This window comes from Thamnophis sirtalis, unplaced genomic scaffold (genome assembly GCF_051295495.1).
Source record: "Thamnophis sirtalis isolate CommonGarterSnake01/CBP01778 unplaced genomic scaffold, rThaSir2_p1.2 scaffold_1, whole genome shotgun sequence".
Taxonomy (NCBI): domain Eukaryota; kingdom Metazoa; phylum Chordata; class Lepidosauria; order Squamata; family Natricidae; genus Thamnophis; species Thamnophis sirtalis.
The window spans coordinates 8,271,781-8,292,769 of record NW_028261381.1 but is presented as its reverse complement, the minus strand read 5'-3'; the positions used below and the strand labels follow the sequence as shown (position 1 = coordinate 8,292,769).

At 41.0% G+C, this 20,989-nt stretch overlaps 2 protein-coding genes across 3 annotated transcripts in view; both read right to left on the bottom strand.

Moving 5' to 3' along the window:
* Positions 1-1,999: 1,999 nt before the first annotated feature.
* On the bottom strand, positions 2,000-4,381 carry LOC148049337 (uncharacterized). The gene is made up of 2 exons (XM_087707435.1): positions 3,572-4,381; positions 2,000-2,579 (listed from the first exon to the last, which is right to left on the bottom strand). The coding sequence occupies exons 1-2, from the start codon at positions 4,379-4,381 to the stop codon at positions 2,145-2,147; spliced, it is 1,245 nt and encodes a 414-aa protein (XP_087563561.1). The 3' UTR covers positions 2,000-2,144.
* A 4,864-nt stretch (positions 4,382-9,245) lies between these two features.
* The window catches only part of SATB2 (SATB homeobox 2), a 139,861-nt gene continuing 128,117 nt past the window's right edge, over positions 9,246-20,989 (bottom strand). For both annotated transcript variants that reach the window (XM_087707416.1, XM_087707424.1), the window contains one exon: positions 9,246-10,915. In XM_087707416.1, coding sequence (XP_087563542.1) covers positions 10,460-10,915 — 456 coding nt within the window. In that variant the 3' untranslated portion in view covers positions 9,246-10,459. The remainder of the gene's footprint in view (positions 10,916-20,989) is intronic.

Here is a 20,989-nt window from a genome sequence, read left to right as displayed (position 1 = left end):
AATTAGTAGAATTTTGGCTAGCTCAGGAATTCTGGGAGTTGAAGTCCACAAGTCATAACAGGGCCAGAGTTCCCCACCCATTATAGAAAAACAAAAGAATCTGGAATCCAAGCATTGAAGGCATTTCCCTGCCATATTATTTCTCTGCTTTTCATCATCTTAGCATCCGGAACAAAGGTGGGATGATGGTGAGGTATCTACAGAGACTTAAGCTTCTGAGAGTGGGTTTCCTTTTATATTCATGGATTCATCAGGAGGAGATGCACAAGATCCCAAGGAGCCATTTCCTCGTGGTCACTGAAATTTAGTACCGAAAGACGAAAAAGGAGGAGCTCGATTTGCCTGATATATAGGTCTGTTTGCTTGTTGCACTGTTCTTCTTTTGTTCCCATCTGAGGAGATGGAACCATTAAAGATGTTAATTGTAACTTCTGTGGCCTGTGTTTATTTTTATAAAATGTAAGTTTGAATTTAGCATTGGCCTTTGAGCCAAGTTTTGTTTCTGTAATATTGAAAAGGTGGAGATTGTAAGTAGTGGAACAAGGCACAAATTGTAGATCACTCTTGGACAAATAAATTATACTGAAACTATTTTCTTTTATTTTCCCTTTGGGGAAAGGGGGCGCAGTGGTTAGGGTGCAGTACTGCAGGCCACTTCAGCTGACTGTTATCTGCAGTTCGGCGGTTCTAATCTCGCCGGCTCAAGGTTGACTCAGCCTTCCATCCTTCCGAGGTGGGTGAAATGAGGACCCAGACTGTGGGGGTGATATGCTGACTCTGTAAACTGCTTAGAGAGGGCTGAAAGCCCTATGAAGCGGTATATAAGTCTAACTGCTATTGCTATTGCTTTTTGCTTCCAGAAATCAGCCATATTTCCAAATTCATACATAAATACATTCATACATACATACTACATACATACATACACACATACACATATATGTGTACACACACACACACACACACACACATATATATATTGCTCCATTTGTCAAAGGGAATTCTAAATTCACACACTTCTGAAGTAAGTATATATATCTACTTATATAGACTTTATATATATATATATACTCCTGGAAGCACCAAGCCTGAAGTAGCCTGAAGATGACGAATGAGACTTCGTCGAAATGTCGCCAAGACATCTCCAATTTTACGCGGGAGAAAACCCGAATAACTAGAGACCTACATACTGACACCCGCGAAAACCTCAGAATATATATATATATATATATATATCTTTGTTCATTCCAAACCAGGTGAGGACAGAGATGCACCTACATTGCAAAAGTATATCAGTATTTGTGATGGTAAAACGTTCTTTTAGTCTTCCAGTTTGGCAGAGATTTGTTAATATGCAAGCCAATAATTTTGGCAGCATCAAATGCCCATGTGCACTAGAAAGCTCATCCCTCTCTTCTAATATAAAGATAGATTTATATGATTATTAAAAAAAAACTTTTTGAGAGCCAGTTTGGTAGAGTAGTTAAGGCATCATGCTAGAAACTGTAAGACTGTGAATTCTATTCCACCTTAGACACAAAGCCAGTTGGGTGCCCTTGGGCCAGTCACTTTCCCTAGCTCTAGAAAGGAGACAATGGCAAACCATTTCTGGGGGGAAATATTGCCAAGAAAACTGGAAGGATATGTCCAGGCAATCCCTAATAATTTGATACAATTGGGGGGAAACACTTCTAGCCTTCAGTACCTGCAATTCTTATGGGGGAAAAAAACACAGTTAAGATTATTGTATCTTGTACAATATTTGTAAAATAAAATTGGATTTTTTTTCATTCTTTAGATTTTGTATCAATTCAGGAAGATGAGAAAGACCGTTGGCTTACCTGAACGGTCGTTCTCGGGGCACTGCGAAGAGAGCCCAAATGCTGGGTTAACACAGCCTATCTGCCCTTGGACTGAGTGATGATTTTCTTGACCACGCCTCCCTTTGCCTGCACATGCTCAATTCGAAAACGAAGGAACCGTCCTGTAATCAATTACAGTCAATACAGCCACATCGTTCAAATACAAACACCCGGGTGGGTTTGGGCTCTCTTCGCAGTGCCCCGAGAACGACCGTTCAGGTAAGCCAACGGTCTTTCTCCAGTGCACTGCTCAGAGAGCCCAAATGCTGGGACATGCCCAAGCTATTGAGTCCCAGGGTGGGGAAGCGCCGAAGCCTCTGGCATTTCAGCCACTCTTTGTAATACTCTTCTGCCAAAGGAGGCTTCGGCTGAGGCAAAGGTGTCAATCTTATAGTTTCTAATAAAGGCCGTGGGGGAAGCCCAGGTGGCCGCTCTACAAATGTCTAGGATAGAGGCCTGGGTTGCCCAGGCTGCAGACGTTGCAGCGCTCCTGGTGGAGTGAGCGGTGATTCTTCTCGGAGCCGTCTTGCCCTGGTGCTCATATGCCAGTTTGATGCAAGCACGTAGCCAACGTCCCACAGTGTGAGAGGAGACCTTGCGGCCCAGGGACGCAGGGAGGAAGGAGACAAAGAAAGCCTCTGACCGGCGGTAGTCCTTTGTTCTCTTTACATACGTGCGCACGGCCCGTCTCACGTCCAGCTTGTGCCACTCACGCTCCTTAGGGTGAGAAGGATGGGGACAGAAGTTGGGCAAAATAAGTTCTTGAGTCCTGTGAAACAGGGAGTTAATTTTCGGAGCAAATGACGGATCAAGTCTCAATATTACTCTGTCCGGGTGAACTACGCACAAATCCTCCCTGACAGAGAGCGCAGCAAGCTCGGCTACCCTGCGAGCGGATGTAATGGCCACCAGGAAAGCGGTTTTGATGGTGAGGTAGCGCAGACTGGTCTTTTTCAAAGGCTCAAATGGGGCTTTGGTCAGGGCCTTAAGCACAAATGGAAGATCCCATGACGGATACCGGTGAACAGTTGGAAGGCTGATGTTCGCTGCTCCCTTGAGAAAGCTCTTGATCTGGGGAAGCTGACTCAGCGAGCGAGAGGAGCCCTTTGCCAGGATGGTAGACAATGCTGCAACCTGGCATCTGAGGGTGCTGACTGCAAGGCCCTTATCCAGACCCTCTTGCAAAAAGTCTAGGGTCTGGGGGATCGAGGCTGAGGAGGCCTCTATGTTCCTAGTCTTGCACCACCGTGAGAAGGCGGCCCAGGTGGCATCGTAGATTCTAGTCGTAGAGGGCTTCCTGGACGCTTGGATTGTTCGAATGACCCGGTCAGAGAATTTTTGCTTCCTCAGGAGCTCCCCTTCAAGTGCCAAACGGCTAGCTGCAGCCACTGGGGCTCCGGATGGGTGATGGCCCCCTGGCTGAGGGCAATCTTGTCCCGGGGGATTCTCCAAGGTCTTTGAACTGAGAGGCTGACCAGGTCTGCGTACCAGGGCCTTCTGGGCCAGGAGGGAGCCACCAGAATGAGGTCTGCCTTTTCGGTCAGGAGCTTGTTCACCACTTGAGGGATGAGCGGAAGTGGAGGGAAGGCATACAGAAGTCCCTGAGGCCACGCTGACCTCAGAGCATTTGTTCCCTCCGCCTGGGGCGAGTGGTAGCGACTGAAGAAGCGTGGGAGCTGTGTGTTGTTGTGTGTGGCAAACAGGTCTACCTGTGGCTTGCCGAACCTCCTCACGATCTGCTGGAACAGGTCCGGGTGCAGGCGCCACTCCGAGTGGTCGATGCGTTGGCGGCTCAGCCAGTCTGCTTCCCGGTTGCTTACGCCGGAGATGTGATCTGCACTGAGAGAAGCCAGATGACGTTCTGCCCACCTGCCCAGCGCTTCTGCCTCGAGCATGAGGGCCTTTGATCGAGTGCCCCCTTGCCGGTTTATGTGCGCTTTTGTCGCCACATTGTCTGTCATCAACAGTACATGAGCCCCTCTTACTAGAGATGCGAACTTTCTCAGCGCTAGGCGAGCTGCCCTCAGTTCCAGCCAATTGATGCTGTGGGCGGCCTCCCTCTGAGTCCATCGGCCTTGGGCTAGGTGGCCCTGACAGTGGGCGCCCCACCCCAGGAGGCTGGCATCCGTGGTGACAACTAGTCTCTCCGGCTCCTTGAACAGGCAGCCCTTCCTGACTGCCTTGGACCTCCACCATGCCAGAGACCGGATCACCTTTCGTGGGAGCCGAACCCGCCTGAGTGAGTTGCTGTTCCTGGCCCTCTGCACTGGCAGCAGAAACCACTGCAGCTCCCTGGCGTGAAGGCGAGCCCAGGGAACCACCCCCAGGCACGAGATCATTATCCCTAGGAGCTGGGACAGCTGAATGATGGGTACCGACCTGGCAAGGCTGCAGTGCTTCACTCTGCGTCTCAGGTTCGACAGCCGGTCTGGCGAAAGAAATACCTGGCAGGAGGTGGAGTTGATGACCGCACCCAGGTGCTGTATACAGGTGGATGGTCGGAACTGGCTCTTCTCCATGTTGACAGAGAAGCCATGGTACTGCAGGGTCTGCACAGTTAGAGAAACATCGCGGTGTGCCTGCTTGGTGGTGAGAGAGTGAATGATTATGTCGTCTAAATAACATTCCAGACGAACCGGATGGTTGCGGAGATGAGCCGCTAGCACTGCCTGGGGACATGCAGGTAGGCCTCTTTGAGATCTATTGATGTCAATAGGTCCCCCTCCCTCACACAGCCCAGGATGGAGTGGAGTGACTGCATCTTGAACCTCTTGTAAGCCAGATGCTGATTTAGGCTCTTGAGGTCCAAGATGGCCCTCCACCCCCCTGAACTTTTGAGCACTAGGAAGAGGATCGAATAGAAGCCCCTCCCCTGCTGATCCCTGGGGACTGGCTCTATCGCCTCTATCTCTAGGAGATGGCAGATTTCTGCCCTCATGCGTTCCCTCTTTTCTGGGTTCCTGGGGGTAGGACAGCGGATAAACTTTCTTTGGGGAAAGGATAGGAAGTCCAGGAGAAGGCCCTTGCGAATGGTGTTGAGGACCCACTTGTCCGATGTTATCTCCTCCCACCTGTCGGCATACAGCCGTAGCCGACCCCCGATGGGGGGATCCCTGTGACCGTCACTTTCCCTTACGAAAGGGCCGGGATCCACCACTGTTGTTTCCTCCTCCTCGGAATGGTCTCCGAAAGGAAGACTGGGATTGGTTGGCACGAGCCCCGAAGGATCTGTCTTGGTGCCTATCCCCCCCTGCCTGAAAGGGCCTCTGATAGGAGGAAGGGTGAGAAGATTGCCCTGTTTCCTGGCTCCTGTAGGGTCTCTTACGAAAGGACCCCGCCCCTTTCCGGTCACCCCTTTTAAAGGTTGCCGGAAGGATCTTGCGTTTGTCCTTGGTTTCGGTGACAAACTTGTCCAGGGCCTCTCCAAACAGAGAGCCCCCTTTAAATGGGGCCGATGCCAGCTTCCATTTAGCCTTCATTTCGGCCTGCCAGTGCCTGAGCCATAGGAGGCGGCGGGAGGTGATATTGGAAGCTAGAGCTCTGGAAGAGAATTTTGCTGCTGTCAAGGTGGCATCCGCCGAATACTCGACAGCAGTAATAATCTTGGCTAGCTCATGGCGCCACCTAGATTTCCTGGGTGGGGGTCTGGACCTGAGTTGGCGCAGCCAGAATAGGGTGGCCCTAATAAAAAAGGAGGCAGAGGTGGATGCCTTGATGGCCCAGGCAGACGCCATGTGTGTTTTCTGACATGCCTTTTCTGACCTCTTATCTTCTGCCTTAAGTCCCTCTAGGAGCTCAGCTGGCAGGTTGGAATTGGAAGTTAGAGACACGACTGGGGCATCTACTTCTGGGAATTTGAGGATTTCCTCCATTTTATCTTCTACTGCATATAGAGTTCTATCCCCCCCACTGGGGTTGGTCAGGGTGCCTGGCTGTAGCCACTGGCGCTGTACCGCGTCCATAAATAGGTCTGGCACAGGAATAACCTCGGGGGTTTCTACTGTCTCTTTGAACAACCCATGCTTAAGATCCTTGGAAGTGGAAGCCTGAGAGGCCTCAGGTCTGGAAGTGGGGCCTAACTCTGTGGCCGTCATGGCTTTGTGCAAGATAGACTTGAATAATGACGGTTGAAACAGGCCAGAGAATTTTGGCTTGTCAGGGGTGGGGTTTTCGTCTTCAGAAAGGGCGAAAATCTCCCCTTCTTCCTGCTCAGAACTTGATAACCCAGAGTGAGAGGGGCTTGAAGATGGGGAGGAGGATACAGGCTCCTTAGAGGTGGAGGCCCTAGGTTTGCGTTTCTCCTTTGGGGCCTTGCCCTTGCTAGAGCCCTTGCGCTTAATGCCTTCAGCTATCCCTTGGGAGATGGCTAAGGCAATTACCTCCCTCATTTCATCCGAGAGAGCAGGACTTTTTCCCCTTTTTTTCTTTTGCTTACTGGGCCTGCGCTGGCTAGGCCTGCCTGAGCTGGATCCACCCTTCCCAAGGGGGGAATTCTGGACAGAATCTCGTTCCTCTCCGATGGAGGAGCTAGGGGAGTCGGGGTACCCCCAAGATGCTTCAGGAGATGGATCCCTGGATGCATAGTTATCCCCAGACAAGAATTCACTGTCCCCGGGGGATTGGGCCTCACGATCAGGGGAAGCTGACTCCCTGCTGCGACGGTCTGGGCTAGGTTCTGGCTGAAGGGGCCTTGAAACCTCCCTGGGATCCACTGTGGCTCTTGGAGAAGACCTTTCAAGTGAGCCTTTGTGCCCTTTGCCTTTATTTACAGAGGGATCCAGCTTGCAGCGCTTGCTGGAGGGCCCCACCTGATCCCCTAAGGCCTCCCTGCATTCCTCAGCCATTTCAGGTCCCCACGAGGCCTGGGAGATAGCTGGAGTTGGGATGGGCACGCGCTGGCCTTTGCAGTCCAAAAGCGCTGGCAGAATCTCCAGGAGGGAAGGGCCGCCTTGGGGTCGGATTTCCTTCCTCCCACCGCCCTCGGTTCCCCGAGACTTAGCTTATTTTCCGGAGGGAGGGGCTAGCTGGCTTCCCAGACTAGCCCCCAGCCTCCCCGCGGCGTTCTGCAGTCGTTGAGGGCTCGCTGAAGCTCCGTTGGCTGGCTGGGCTCTTCTTGCTGCCTTGTTCCTCGCACGCTCTGAGCTCTGCCGCTCTGCCCGGTGAGTCGGAGCGATCCAAAATGGCGGGGGGTGCGCACGCAGCCGCTTCCCGCTCTTTCCAGCCCTGAAGGTGTGCGAAGGCTCCAGCCGTCGCTGCTGTTGCCGGACAAAATGGAGCAGGCGAGGGAATCCTAGCAATCCGGCTCACCTGCTTTAGAGCCTTCTCAGAGCCTTGCTGGACTTTTCCTCCCCCTGGGACGCCCCTGTTCCAACAGGGAACTTGGTTTATCCCACTAACTGCTCCCTTGCTAGCCAGCCCCCGCTGTGCAAGCCTTTTCAACCCCCTGCAGTGCTTGCAATTAGCAACAGCAGGGAAAAACCGGCAGCCCTTCTCTTAAAGCGACGGAAGCCTCACTGGAGGCAAATAGACAGACCTGATGTAGAAGCGTGATTTCCTCTATCTGAGAATTTAAACGTGGTCCAAATTGGGAAACTTTTTCCAGCCTTTCTGCTCTTAGACTGGAGCTCTCCCAAAACAGCCCTAACTCGGGCGGACTGAGTTTTCGAATTGAGCATGTGCAGGCAAAGGGAGGCGTGGTCAAGAAAATCATCACTCAGTCCAAGGGCAGATAGGCTGTGTTAACCCAGCATTTGGGCTCTCTGAGCAGTGCACTGGAGAAGGAAACCTGATGTACCCCCAAAAATGATTTCACAAATTAAGTCATTTACTGAATGTGTTTAATTTTAACAACCAAAAAATTCTAACAGACTAACAATGCACATAAGTTAAAATTTAATTATCACTTAGTGATAACAAAGATCAAGTTGATTTACATGGAAAAAGAACATTTACAATATGGTAATCCTCATTCACATTGTTGATACCGCAATAACACCATTTTTTTTTAGTTTTCTTTTACTTCACAAAAAGGCGGAAAATTGTGCTTTGTTAAGAGGCACTACAAGAAAAAATTCTTTTTCCAAATAGATATAATATGATGAATATTGAATAAATAGACATATATGCATTGTAATTCGCTAAAGTTCTGGCAAGACCACAGGCGAAAATGCCCACAGATTCACTTAAAAGAATCACTGCAAAATTGACAGTGAAATTTAAAATAAAAAGGCAAGATTCAGCATTGAAAAAAATACCTACTAAATTTTTGGTTGAAGTGTTGTAGTTTAAAAAAAAAAAAAACGCCAATGCTGATGCCGTCAAAGAGATGAATAACCTTATGAGAGATTGACCAATATTACATATAAGTACTGATTTCAGCAAGAGTGTTTCAGAGAAGAAACTGAAAAGATAATTTGAAGGAAAACATAAACCAGCGCCTTCGGAAATGTTGATTAAAGCTGCAGCATACTACAGAAATAAAGTATGAAGAGTTCGCAAGCCAACACTTTTTAAGGATACAGAAAATGGGCACAGCTACAGATTGGTTGATGTCAAATACTGATTTTGGAGAAGCCCCTTTAGAAACTTTTAGAGGTTACTGAGCAGCTAAAATTAGCTTGTATTGCAACATGTCATCATCTCCCTGTTACATTGTTAATGCTTTGAGTAATATCTATACAGAGGTTCGTTTGAATGACTGTCTTTTATACCTTTCAAATATATAAATAGTATTAACAGTTATATATTACAATGCCTGTGCAAGAACATAAAATAGCTTTCCAAGTGATATTGCATGAGGTCTTTGTTAAAAGTTACAAAGCACATGTCAAGAAGGAAGTTAGAAGCCTGCAAAGCCACCTAGACCCCTTAGAAAGTCATACTACCCTTTCAAAAATAGAATGTGGACGAGGAACTGAAGACTGCTCGTATCAGAACCACGGCTTCAAAAATTGGTTAGAAACTATAGTAGATTGCAGCTTTAATGCTTATACTATTGAAGAGTCAGTCAGCATTAGTTCTGCTTTATGTAATGGAATTGCTATGCTAGGTCACTGGGAAAAGGTTTCAGTTAAGGAGTCAAGGAAGTGACTGAAAACTGAAAAACTGCTGGCCTTTTTTCTCACTGCCTAGAAGTGCAGCAAGTTTAGAACATTTGTTCCCACAAACTTTGCCACGCACTACATGAAAAGCATACCTTGGGAGACTGCTGGCTGAAAGTTTTGCCTTACTGAGATAATGAGCCTTGTACGCAAAGCTCCAAATGTAGTACAGCCATAATAAAACAAAAACGAAAGGAGGTACGAAAGGAAATTCAGCGCTGGAGAACTAACAGACTCTGACTGACTAATAATGTCAAACGTGCCCAAAATAACGGTGATTCGCTTTAAAAAAAAAATCGTTCGTAAAAACTTTGTTGAAAAGCAACATCAACATATATAAACAACAATTTTCCTAACATCAATATCAGACAAAAAACTAAAGGAGCAAGGGAGGAACTGCAGCTGCACAAGTCTCACTGAAATTAATAAAAAGTGGTGCAACAACAATGTAGATGATTTGCGCATTCGAAAAACAATACCACTATAAACTGTGGCTCAATATAAAAATCCACACAATAAATCTTGTAAAGCAACTGCTCATGAAGACTTCATTAAGAGACAAGTCTACTGTGCATCGAACTTTCACTGAAAAGTCCATGAAAACCCATCTGTTTGCTACAGAAATAATATAGAACAAAACATGCTCTGTGAATTTAAATGTGCATTGTGTACTAAAGTTTGTTTAGAAGTTACTTGGCTTAAAATTATTTTTAAGGTGCCCTGATTTTGTCCCTCATCTTCTCACTCCCTGTTTTATTATTTCTGGCAGTGTTGATTTAGGATTTTTTTTTTTTTTAAATGCATACCTCAAAAAATTACCCCTCAAGCTGCCAAAGTGGAAGCCATACTAATAATTTAAAAAATCAGGGATAAACATAGAAAATAAATAGATATTCAAAACAGTAACCACACCCTGAGAGCAGGCAGCAATTTATCTAAAAGCCAAAGCGACTCATTGTGAAGTGGTTTATATAAACAAGACTCATCTTTTAACGAGCTGATTTCACAGTCTATACTTTCTGATTGTAAAGTTTAGTTACATCCCATGCAGATTTCATATATATGTATATATATATGTGTGTATGTGTGTGTACGTATGTATGTACGTATGTATGTAAGTGGATTATATATATATAATCCACTTACATATGGTGCATATTATATACACACCACACATCTGCACACTGTTATTGTTTCCTTCATAAGTTGTTTCTTCCTGTAACTTGCTTACTAGAGGATCCTTTCTTAAGTGCAAGATTAATAATGATGTAATCCTATGTGGATTACAATTAACTGTCTCAATAAAACATAAAAAAGTGTAACACTCAAGTGCCTGTTACAAGGGAATGTCTGATTGAGCTATGCAAAATAATTGTTCAATTTGCACATATTCTTTGCACACTGGAAAATTCCAAAACACTTTTTTTTTTTCTGAAAGAAGCAAAAAAAAAAATATATATTGGAACCATGTATTGCTTTGCCTGTGATATTTTCACATTATCTCTGCTCAGTCTCTGAAGGAGTTGCTTTGTTTTTTTCTGAATTCTCTTCTTCAGTTTCCACTTTGTACATTTCCTCGGAACCCTCCTCACTGTCATTCTCCTCTGACTCAGTCAGCAGCTCTTCATCTTTATATTCTGCCACATCCACCACGGTACCCAAATGCTCTTTTAGCTTCCCGTGATGCTTTACGTGGTAACGCTGGTTCTGGAAGAATTTGATGATGGTGTGCTTGGGCAGATCCAACTGGGCAGACAAAGTGTGGATGGCCTCCTGGTCTGGATAAAGGCCAACGTCATGGATGAAACTCTGAAGGATACCCAAAGCCTCTAATGAAATCTTAGTACGGGATCTTGGCTTTTTTGTAGATGCATCTTCTGCAGATGGGGGTGGAGCCTCTTCTCTTGGTGGGGAGTTTTCCTTTGCTGGTTGAGATTGCTGTCTATGAAGCACCTGCAAAACAGATAGATTTATATATTTATTAAAAAATATGTTCACATAAATCTAGCTCATTGTTAATCAAATTGGCATCTTATCTCTGGTAGTCAAATATTTATATGTAAAAAAGAGCACATTTTATCGGTTTCACACACAGGGCAATATGAGCAGAGAATTGAAAGAAATTTGTTAGGCTGATGAAATGAAGACTTACTACTTCTGATTTACGGCTCAAGTATATTCACTAAAACACATGGGATAAGAAAAATGAAGCCTTGAGTCAGAAGCAAAAGCATATTCAAATAATAAGAAATTATCCCTGCTCTGCTTGGTCAGAGGAGGCCATAATGGTTTTAAAAATTAAATCTAAAGCTAGATTTTGGTTCTAGAGAAGGATCTTTGGCATTGAGCTTAAAATCCTAGGATAGTTTTGGTTCTAGAGAAGGATCTTTGGCATTGAGCTTAAAATCCTAGGGTAGTTTTGGTTCTAGAGAAGGATCTTTGGCATTGAGCTTAAAATCCTAGGATAGTTTTGGTTCTAGAGAAGGATCTTTGGCATTGAGCTTAAAATCCTAGGATAGCTTTGCTGTTGTATCATTTATACCATCAATGGTACAAGAACCACAATACGATTTTTGTTTTCATTTTTTTCATTTTAACACTCAGACGTTTAGTTTAGGTGGATGTGTGCATATGAATAAATGTACAAAAGAGCTGTGCTGAATCATAGAAAATGCCCATCTGTTCCAGAATCCTATTCGTGCAACAGTTCCAATTTACGGAAAGCCCTTGAGCAAGATATAAGCAACCAGTATCCAGAGACAAACTCCCTCTGTCTGATCTTGGTGATAATCAGGTTGACATGTTAGCTCTGAACATTCTAACTGCCGCATTCTGTGATTTCTTTTTGATTCAATTGTTTACCAAGTATATGGTGAAATTGTTCAATTGTACAGGATTTTTCATTGCTTTTCACATTTTTCTTCTGCAGCACTTTAAATTCACAAAGCAAATTATGGCACCAGTGCAGAAACAGGAAAAAAAATATGTTTTATGGAGCTTATGACCCATTATGTCAAGCAATACAACAGCAATGAGAATGGAATAAAATGTCACAACTGGAAATAAATGTTCCAGAAGTTTTGCACCATCACTTTTCACCAATGCGTGGTCCAGTGATGTGTTAGACAGAAAGAAAGGGAGTCGGTTCCACCACAAAACCGCGGTAGACAAAAGCGCGCTCGACGAAAGCGCGTACGTGACGTCATCACAGCGCGACGAAAACATCGCGCTATGATCGGTAAATGTAAAATTAAAGCGAAAACCTTACCCTAACCCCCCCAAACCTAACCCTAAACCTAACCCTTAACCTAACCCTAAACCTAACCCTTAACCTAACGCTAAACCTAACGCTAACCCTTAACCTAACGCTAAACGTAACCCTAACGCTCTAAACCTAACCCTAACCCTTAACCTAACCCTAACCCTAAACCTAACCCTTACCTTTATGTGAATCGGCTTGCTTTAATTTTATTTTTATTTCAATTTTTAATTTTTTTCGTCACGCTGTGATGACGTCACGTACGCGCTTTCGTCGAGCGCGCTTTTGTGGACTGCGGTTTTGACGGGTCACAAGGGAGTCAGGAAAGAAGGCAGACAGGCAGGCCGGAAGGCAGATTTCAATTCTAAAACTTAGTTGTTGCTACAAGGCAGGTCATACTTTCTTCAACTTTAAGGGCAACATAATAAGTATATTACAATTATTTTATTCAAAAATGGAATTGACGTCATGTGCTAAAATTAAGAGAACTTGCTGGGATGGCCTGACATTTATAACCTTTCTGAAGGCCTCAATGGGGTGTACTTATTTTTCACATGACTGCACTTAAGATGCCTCCCGATTTCTATTCAACTATATTTAAAGACCAAGTTAAGTGAAAATACTTCAACTGCAAGTAAAGCATGACTCTATATTGTCTGTACTTTTCTCTATATTTGACCGGTAGAAACCCAAACCAAAGTTATGCACATCTGCAGATGACAGTTTCGTCTTTCGTGGTTATTGATGATAAAATGAATAGAACAGAATAGAATTTTTTTATTGGCCAAGTGTGATTGGACACACAAGGAATTTGTCTTTGATGCTCTCAGTGTACATAAAAAGACAAGATACATTCGTCAAGAATCATAAGGTACGACACTTAATGATAGTCATAGGGTACAAATAAGCAATCAGGAAACAATCAATATAAATATAAATCATAAGGATACAAGCAACAAAGCTACAGTCAAAGAAATATCAGAATTGATTATCAATTGTTTCCTAGGGCTATTTCAGGAATGAAAATTGATAAGCCTCCCAGCCAATGTATTTGATGACTTATGCTGAAGATTTATATTCTAAACAGTAGCACTAATAATTTGACATCAAATTATTTATCTAAGCATGTTGGGTTTCTCCCACCCACATTTTCTAGGTTGTTAATTTCAAGCCCCCCCCCTTCCTTTTAAAAGAGAAGAAATATATATTAACAGAATGCTGTGGAATAAAAGATGAGGGTTCAACTAGCCATTTTGCCTCACAGACTGAAAAATATCTGCTTTCCTCTTTTGGTATCAGTTACATATTTTTTGGTGGCTTGTATTAAATAAGAGTTACCAATTATTCTGAACTTCAGCATTGTTATCAAGGAAAGTAAGTCAAATTTCTTACAGCGTGTATAAACAAGAAGCAAAAGTGGCACTTGTATCTGAGCTGAATCTCGCATCCACTACAAGTTGTCATTGATTGAGTATAAACAGCAATGCCTGAAAGGACTTGTATAAAAGCGGACTGTAACTTAAATACAATGTATTGTTTATAAATAGGTCAACTCTCTTCATTTATTTTTAAGTAATTTAGGATTATAATTCAAACATGGCTTTGATTTTAAGCTTTCTACTTTCACTCCTCCCTCTACCCCTTCATTAAGCACATGAGTTTTCTCTGCAATTGTGACCATCTGGAAATGACTTCCTATTTTTTTCCTCAAATCATTTCCCATCTCCTTGCAAATCTGAACTGAAACATGTTTTCTACCCTCCTAGCCACAGGTCTCAAATGTTTCTCTTTCCCTAATGCATTTCCACTTTAATGTGAAGGCAATACTGCAACCATACTTGTACCTAAACGACAAAGCACAAAACTCTTTTGTTTATTAAAAAATTGACTTTTCTTAGGTATTAATTTTCAGTTTTTAAGGTATTAACTTATTCAGATAGAAAATGTACAGATACCTAATATGATGAAAGCTGACTTTAAAAAGATAAGTGACTCCTATTAAATCATACAACACTGCAATATGTTTTGAAGGCCACAATGAAATCCAGCTGGGAACCATGTGTAAAAAATAACAGTACACGCCTGCAGGGAAGGAAGTATGATATGGAATGATTACATTTAGGAAAATATATAATGTTGTATATCATTATGGGAATGATCTGTATTAGTTGTAATAAACTAAGGCAGTGGTTTCAAACTATATTCCTGGAAAATCTGTAGTTCCTGGTAAAGATCTTTCAACTTCCTCAGTGAGAAGATTGGCAAATAGCTGGAGTCATTGCCATTTATTTATCCACCATAACTGATTTTCTCTGCTATTGATAGCTAATAAAAAAATATTTACTACAGAGTTGCTTCTGCTTCCACTCTTAAAAAGCTATCTGTTGTGTGAAAAAGAAACAAATGGAATCTTCTCAACCACATTATTTTCTAATTAGTAAAATCTTTCCTGCAATATAATCTGTTAGTATCTACCCAAAATTTTACTAACTCTAGGCTCAAGGCTAATTTTTAAAAAGATTAGCTTTATTACATTTATGAACTTTCCTAGATGACTGGAGAAAGGAGCCACATTTTTACATTGTTCACATCACCCAATACCTCCATTCTTTGCTTTACCAAAAGCAAAGTTACTTATTTCCTTTTTTTTAAAAAAATAGTACTGTTTTGTACAAATGTTAAGTTCTCATATAACTTTACAAATACAAAACTTATTAGCTGTGTTCATATTAATGCCTGTAATTTCTGTAACTATTATTTGTAAGTATGACATGAAAGCGACTTGACTTGATCACAACTTTCATATTTCCATTTGTTGATGTATATTATGCTTCCTAAATGATTGTATAGATTATGAATCATTTATGAAGTAAATCCCACTCTCATGGGATGTACTGAAGCCAGTCACTATTTAGCCAGACGTCTTAATAGATTAGATGGGAGAAAAGGAAACATACAGAAAGGAGGGCAGTAATGTTATTTTTAAAAATACTTGAAAAACCATCCTCCACTGCCTTACCTCCTTCTTTTCATAAAAGGTTATGATTAATATATAATTATTTCTATATTAATAAATACCCATATTTATTAATATATATAGAACTATAACATTACACCTGAGAGCCAGTTTGGGGTAGTAGTTAAAGCATCAATCCAGGAACCAAGAGACTGAGCAATGGCGGATTAAGGCTCACTGGTGTCCTAAGCACTGACAAATCTTGGTGCCCCCCCCTCCTTTGTACATACTGTACAAATCTTCACTGTTTTTTTTTCTTTTTCAACTTTGTGGTGCCTCCTTTGGGCCTGTTGTCCTAAGCATGTGCTTAGTCTGCTTAATGGTTAATACCACAGACCATAAGTTCTGTTCATCTCCTGAGTTACAAAGCCAGATAGGTGACCTAAGCCAGTCACTTTTTCTGTCTTAGGAAGAAAGCAATGTCAAATTATTTCTGAAAAACCTTGCCAAGAAAACTGCAGGGTCTCCAAGAATCAGACACGTTTGAACAGAAGGGGGAAAAATACACCCAGTTAAGAGACATTAATATTCCAAGAAAAATCTCCCTTTCGTTCTCGTTCTCTCTCTCTCTCTCTCTCTCTCTCTCTCTCTCTCTCTCACACACACACACACACACACACACACACACACACACACAAACATACACACACTTTTCATTTCCAAAGTGTTTTCTTTTGCATTAGGAATGGATACTACTTTATTTGAGATACTTTGTTCAGTGGCCCCCGAAGGCATCAAGATGAACCACTTGGCCTTTTAAGTTTAATTATCTTTTAACAAACTGTCATAACCTGGTTAGCTTTTTTAAAACTGGGTTGCCTGGAATTTTTAGTTTGCTTCTTACATGTCATGTCAGCGTATTGTCACCAAATTTTGAAAGTAGAGAAAATTATTAACTTTTTCAATAAGTACAGTCCTCAATTACAAAACAAAAAGGTTGAACGTAGCTTGAACTTTTTTTGAACGACTTCTACTTAAGGTTTCTTTTCTTAGGACTTTTGGGGTGAATGAGGTGGTGACTGGAATGAAAATGAAATGAAGGTCTAGTTTGTGTGGCTGCTCCAGCTGCAGAAAGATCTTCATGGGAGGAATAGAATCCTTTCAGAAACATATGGCTTACTGGTTAAAGTTATTATTTTCCTATATCTAGTAATGAAGCTGTTGATTTAATTTTGTGTTAAAAGCTTTTGGACTCATAAAAATTCTGAGTGAAAATAAATCATGACAGTATACAATAAAGCTATAGTGACTGAGGAAAACCTTTTGTGGAAGTAGATTTTACAAAAAAAAATATGGAAACACTATGTACATACAAGTGCACATGTGCACGCGCACAGACACAACCATATATCCAGTTCTTCCTATATTTCATAGTGGGCATGGTCTAGGTTGCTTGTTTTATCTCACTGTATTGCTTTAACATTTGATTGCTAAATCAGATTGAGATGTGTTATGAAAAAAGTATATGAATGCTTTAAATAGAAAAATAAATAAGAGAAGATCTCTTAAATGCTGCCAATTCCAACTTTCCCTTAATGCTAGTGAGAGCTTTGCAGATTACAGATATTCTCAAAACAAAAATTTGCAAGCTCTATAAACATATCTTAGGAGAATTAGGAGAACGCCTTATCTGTAGCCAGCAATTTATAGAAGGAAGATAATAATAACAATAATGTTTTGGTAGATATTCTACAACTTTTAATGCAATTGTAACTTGGCTGTATGGGCAATAGGATCAAAATTTGATTTATTAGATGGAGAATCCTGCCAAAACTCTAGAAATTGCTAGAAAGCTCTATTCCTGAACATTCCTAGAACATTGCATAGCATGATCACTTGGACCCGTGCTTGTTTTTCCTTTCAAGAAATGGTTAAAGTTGATTTTGCCCTTTGTCCTTTGACTTAATAATCAAGAACTTCATAAGGATATCAAGATTATTTTCTTGGAGTTGGAAGCAATGGTTTTACACAGTGATGCAATAAAACAAGATTAAATACAATGATTTAGTTCCATCATTTTTTTTTGAACAACACAGTAACCTATGGTTAAAGTCTCAGGAAAATTCAAATCATTATTAAACAACAACAACAGTAACTAAAACCTATCTATGAAGTGATGACAAATTACAGACTACAGATGTTAGATTACATTTTGACTTCAGGCAGGTTTAATATTACTTGGCTTCCTTTTACAATTGCTAGCAGCATGTAGTGTTATGGGCAGGGGAGTTAAAGTACTCAATAAATGAAGACCGTGTCAAAAGAGATCAATATGAGCGTGTAAAACGGTAGGAAGTCTGATAGATAGATATAACTTTCCTTTAATATTGTAACTAAAATGCTACTGGCATTTCTCATGTATTGCCTTTAAAAGACGGTTTAATAATTGCTTCAAAAAACAAACACTGGTATAGAAAATTGAACAACTAAGGGGTGACATACAGTAAATTTAATTTCATCAGTGAAGGATTTCTGTGTTGGGATTATTTATTTAAAATGTGCCTCCTCTTAAAATGTTGCTTTCTTTGAACAATATTTTTTTTAAAAAATCAGCACTTTTCCTAGGTAATTTTATATACTAGAATGTTCAAGGCATTAAATTAATTTTCTTCAAATGTTATCTACTTGAATCACAACAAATAAAATCATTGGGGAATCGTAGCTTAGTGTAGGAGTACATACTTTGTATTGAGTTGATTTCAGATTTAATCTTAGCTTTTGTTCTTAAAGAATAAAATTGAAGATTAAGGAAAATGCTTTGCAGGAAACATTGTACTGGCCACAGTAGCATCCTTGGATCTTGATAGTTTCATTAAATGATGAAAGTTGTCTCAGATTGCAAGATTTACTCCTTATGTACAAGTGTCTAATGTTGCAATGCACAAAGAAAAGGAACAGGGCTCATGATACTATATTTTTTTCTCACCATTCTACAACCCTCCCTCAATCCTTCCTGAAGATGCTGATGAGTCCTCATAATTTTCTGGATAAGTCACATCACTTGTAAGATAACATGTCAAAGGTAAAAATTACATGTACATTCAGAGACCTAATCAAAGCTTGATTTTGGAGCAGTAAACAACCCTAAATTAATCAGGCCAACAACCTTAATTGGTAAAATAAAATAAAATAAAAAATAGATTGTTAAGGATTTAGGACCCTAACCCTAACTTTTGGAAGATTGGTCAGTTCATTTGCACATATCTCAGAATAAGACATCGATTTAACTTAATGCCCATCATCTATCCATCCTTACCATTTCAAAACCAAATCTTGAGAATCACCCACTTTTATTTTCCTCCTCTCCTTCTTGGTTTGTTTAACCTCCTGATCTATTGAAGAGTTATCAAGAAGAAGCAAGACGAACATTGTTACCTTTCATTGACCTAAAATGGGTTTTGGATCTTTTCAAAATAGTTAACTTTTTCCTGGCACCTTTTATTTGCAAAAAATAAAGCCTTTTAATCTCTGAAGACAAAAAGATAACTTACTTTTGCTTTGGAAAATAAAGTCCAATTAAAACTTATTTTTATTTGAAAATGTTATATAGCATATATATTATTGGTCCTGAACTCCAGATATAGTAAATATAGGTCTAATTTAATTCAAACATAATTATCCAGGCTTCAATCCATACTTTAATGGGCCGAGAAACAAACTTCCCTGAATATTGGGCTATGGAAATTATTAACTTTTCTTCTTGTTCTTCACTGAGCAAAACTTGAAAGGCATAAGCAATTACGCCTATTCGGTCCAATTATCCTCCAACAGTTGACTCTTGATTTGTTCCTATTTCAGGTACCCTCTGTTGCTCTTCACACTTGCTACTTCCTTCCCCATGTCTGTTTCTCAATCTCTTGGAGACATTTAAGAATTCATATCATAATTAAAAAGGTAACATCATCTCAATGGAGAGGAGTTATTTGTGAAATACTTACCTATATTATGAGAACATATTATTGGATAACATGTGTTGCTTCTTATATATAGACAAACTTTAACTCAAACAATTATTACTAGTTTGTACAACTGATGAATGGAAATGTAGAAAAAAGCCCCAATTAATTTTCCCTGATCCCACTTCATATGATAACCCAATTATATTAAGAGAAATCCATAATTAGTGTTTATTTAACTATATTGCTGTTCACACATTTTAATAATGTCTATATATAGTACTTTGCAGAAAATACTGTTTAAAAAGTTTTAAACATCTTTCAGACACATTTTAATGCTTTAGTCTTTCTTCCAAAGTAAAATTCATATAAATCCAATTGAATTATGCTCCTTCTATTGGTTGGGCTTATCCATCAGGAAAAGATATTTTAGACTTGTACAAAAGCTGTGTTGTACCTAATATTAAAAGAAACGTAAGGATGCAAAATAGTCGAGAGTCGACAATAATCATCAATGCTGAAACAAATGGCTGACCAGGATCATCCTGTGAGTCAAAAGCTCACTGAAATACAACCATTTTAAAGGTCTTCCAAAACACATGAAGGATACACGTATCTCCAGCATATTGCACCATGGGAGCTGTTACTCAGAAGAGCTTTTTAACCCATATCCAGAGGTGGGTTCCTACCAGTTTGCACCTATTCGGTAGAACAGGTTCGTCAAATCTACCGAACCGGTTAAAAGAGGTTCCACCAGTGGACCCGGAAAGCAGGCCACATCTACAGAAGAGGTTCCAAAACTTTTTGAAGCCCACCACTGGTCCTTGGATAGGATTATTCTACACTATCATGCTCCTATTTATAAAACTCAGTGCCTCTGTGAAAGGTAAGGATGACTACTGCGTTTGTGGTGCAATCAGAACATTGCGTGTGTTGAAGTTGTTTTAACGCAAACCAAAGATGCCTTTTAAAAAACAAATTTACATCAGATTCTTATGCATGCCAGTGCTGTGTGTGAGGTAATTTGAGGTGGTTCTGACAAGTGTCGTCGGCATCTTCATATTCGGTCACATGGTTGGCAAGCCACTCCCATCCGGTCACATGGGTAGCAAGCCACTCCACAAAGGAGGCCACACCCACAGAGTAGGTTCAAACAATTTTTGAAACCCACCACTGCCCATATCCCTCTTGAAATGTTCACACTGGACAGGCAGACTTATGCTTGGCAATCTGATGCCTTATATATGCCAAGACTGAGCCTTATACATAATAAACATCATTTCGAACTGACCCAGAACCAATATATACAGTGACCTTAATATATGTCTAATTCTAGAAGACTGGATGATTGCCCCAGCCCATAATCTGGCTGTTGTATTTTGCGCCTGCTGTAGCTTCTCAAACTTTGTTTTACTTACAGCAACTAGACATATGAAATCAAATAATGAATAAATTATTGAAATAAAGTTATATACAGCAGTTATATTTCCTATCAATGCTATAGGTTACATTCAGATTACTGGTAGTTTTTTTTAAAAAATATGAATGCTATAATATTGTAAATTTGTTGGGATTTAAAGGTCTTGCCTTTGGAGGATTAACTAATCTTCTCAGTTTGCATCCTCTGTCCTATAAAATGGACTTCCCTGTTTTAAAACTTGACTTTCCTTTTACTGTTTCAAGAATTTCTAGTTGATAGCATTTTACATATATATTATCATTGTTCTAAACATCCAGCATATTATAGCCTTAACTCTGACAAAGGTTTCATCCCATGTCTTTTTACAGTTTTGTTGTTCCTATTCTACAACCTTCTTTTAAAATACAAATCATACCGGATGCTTTTACATTATTTT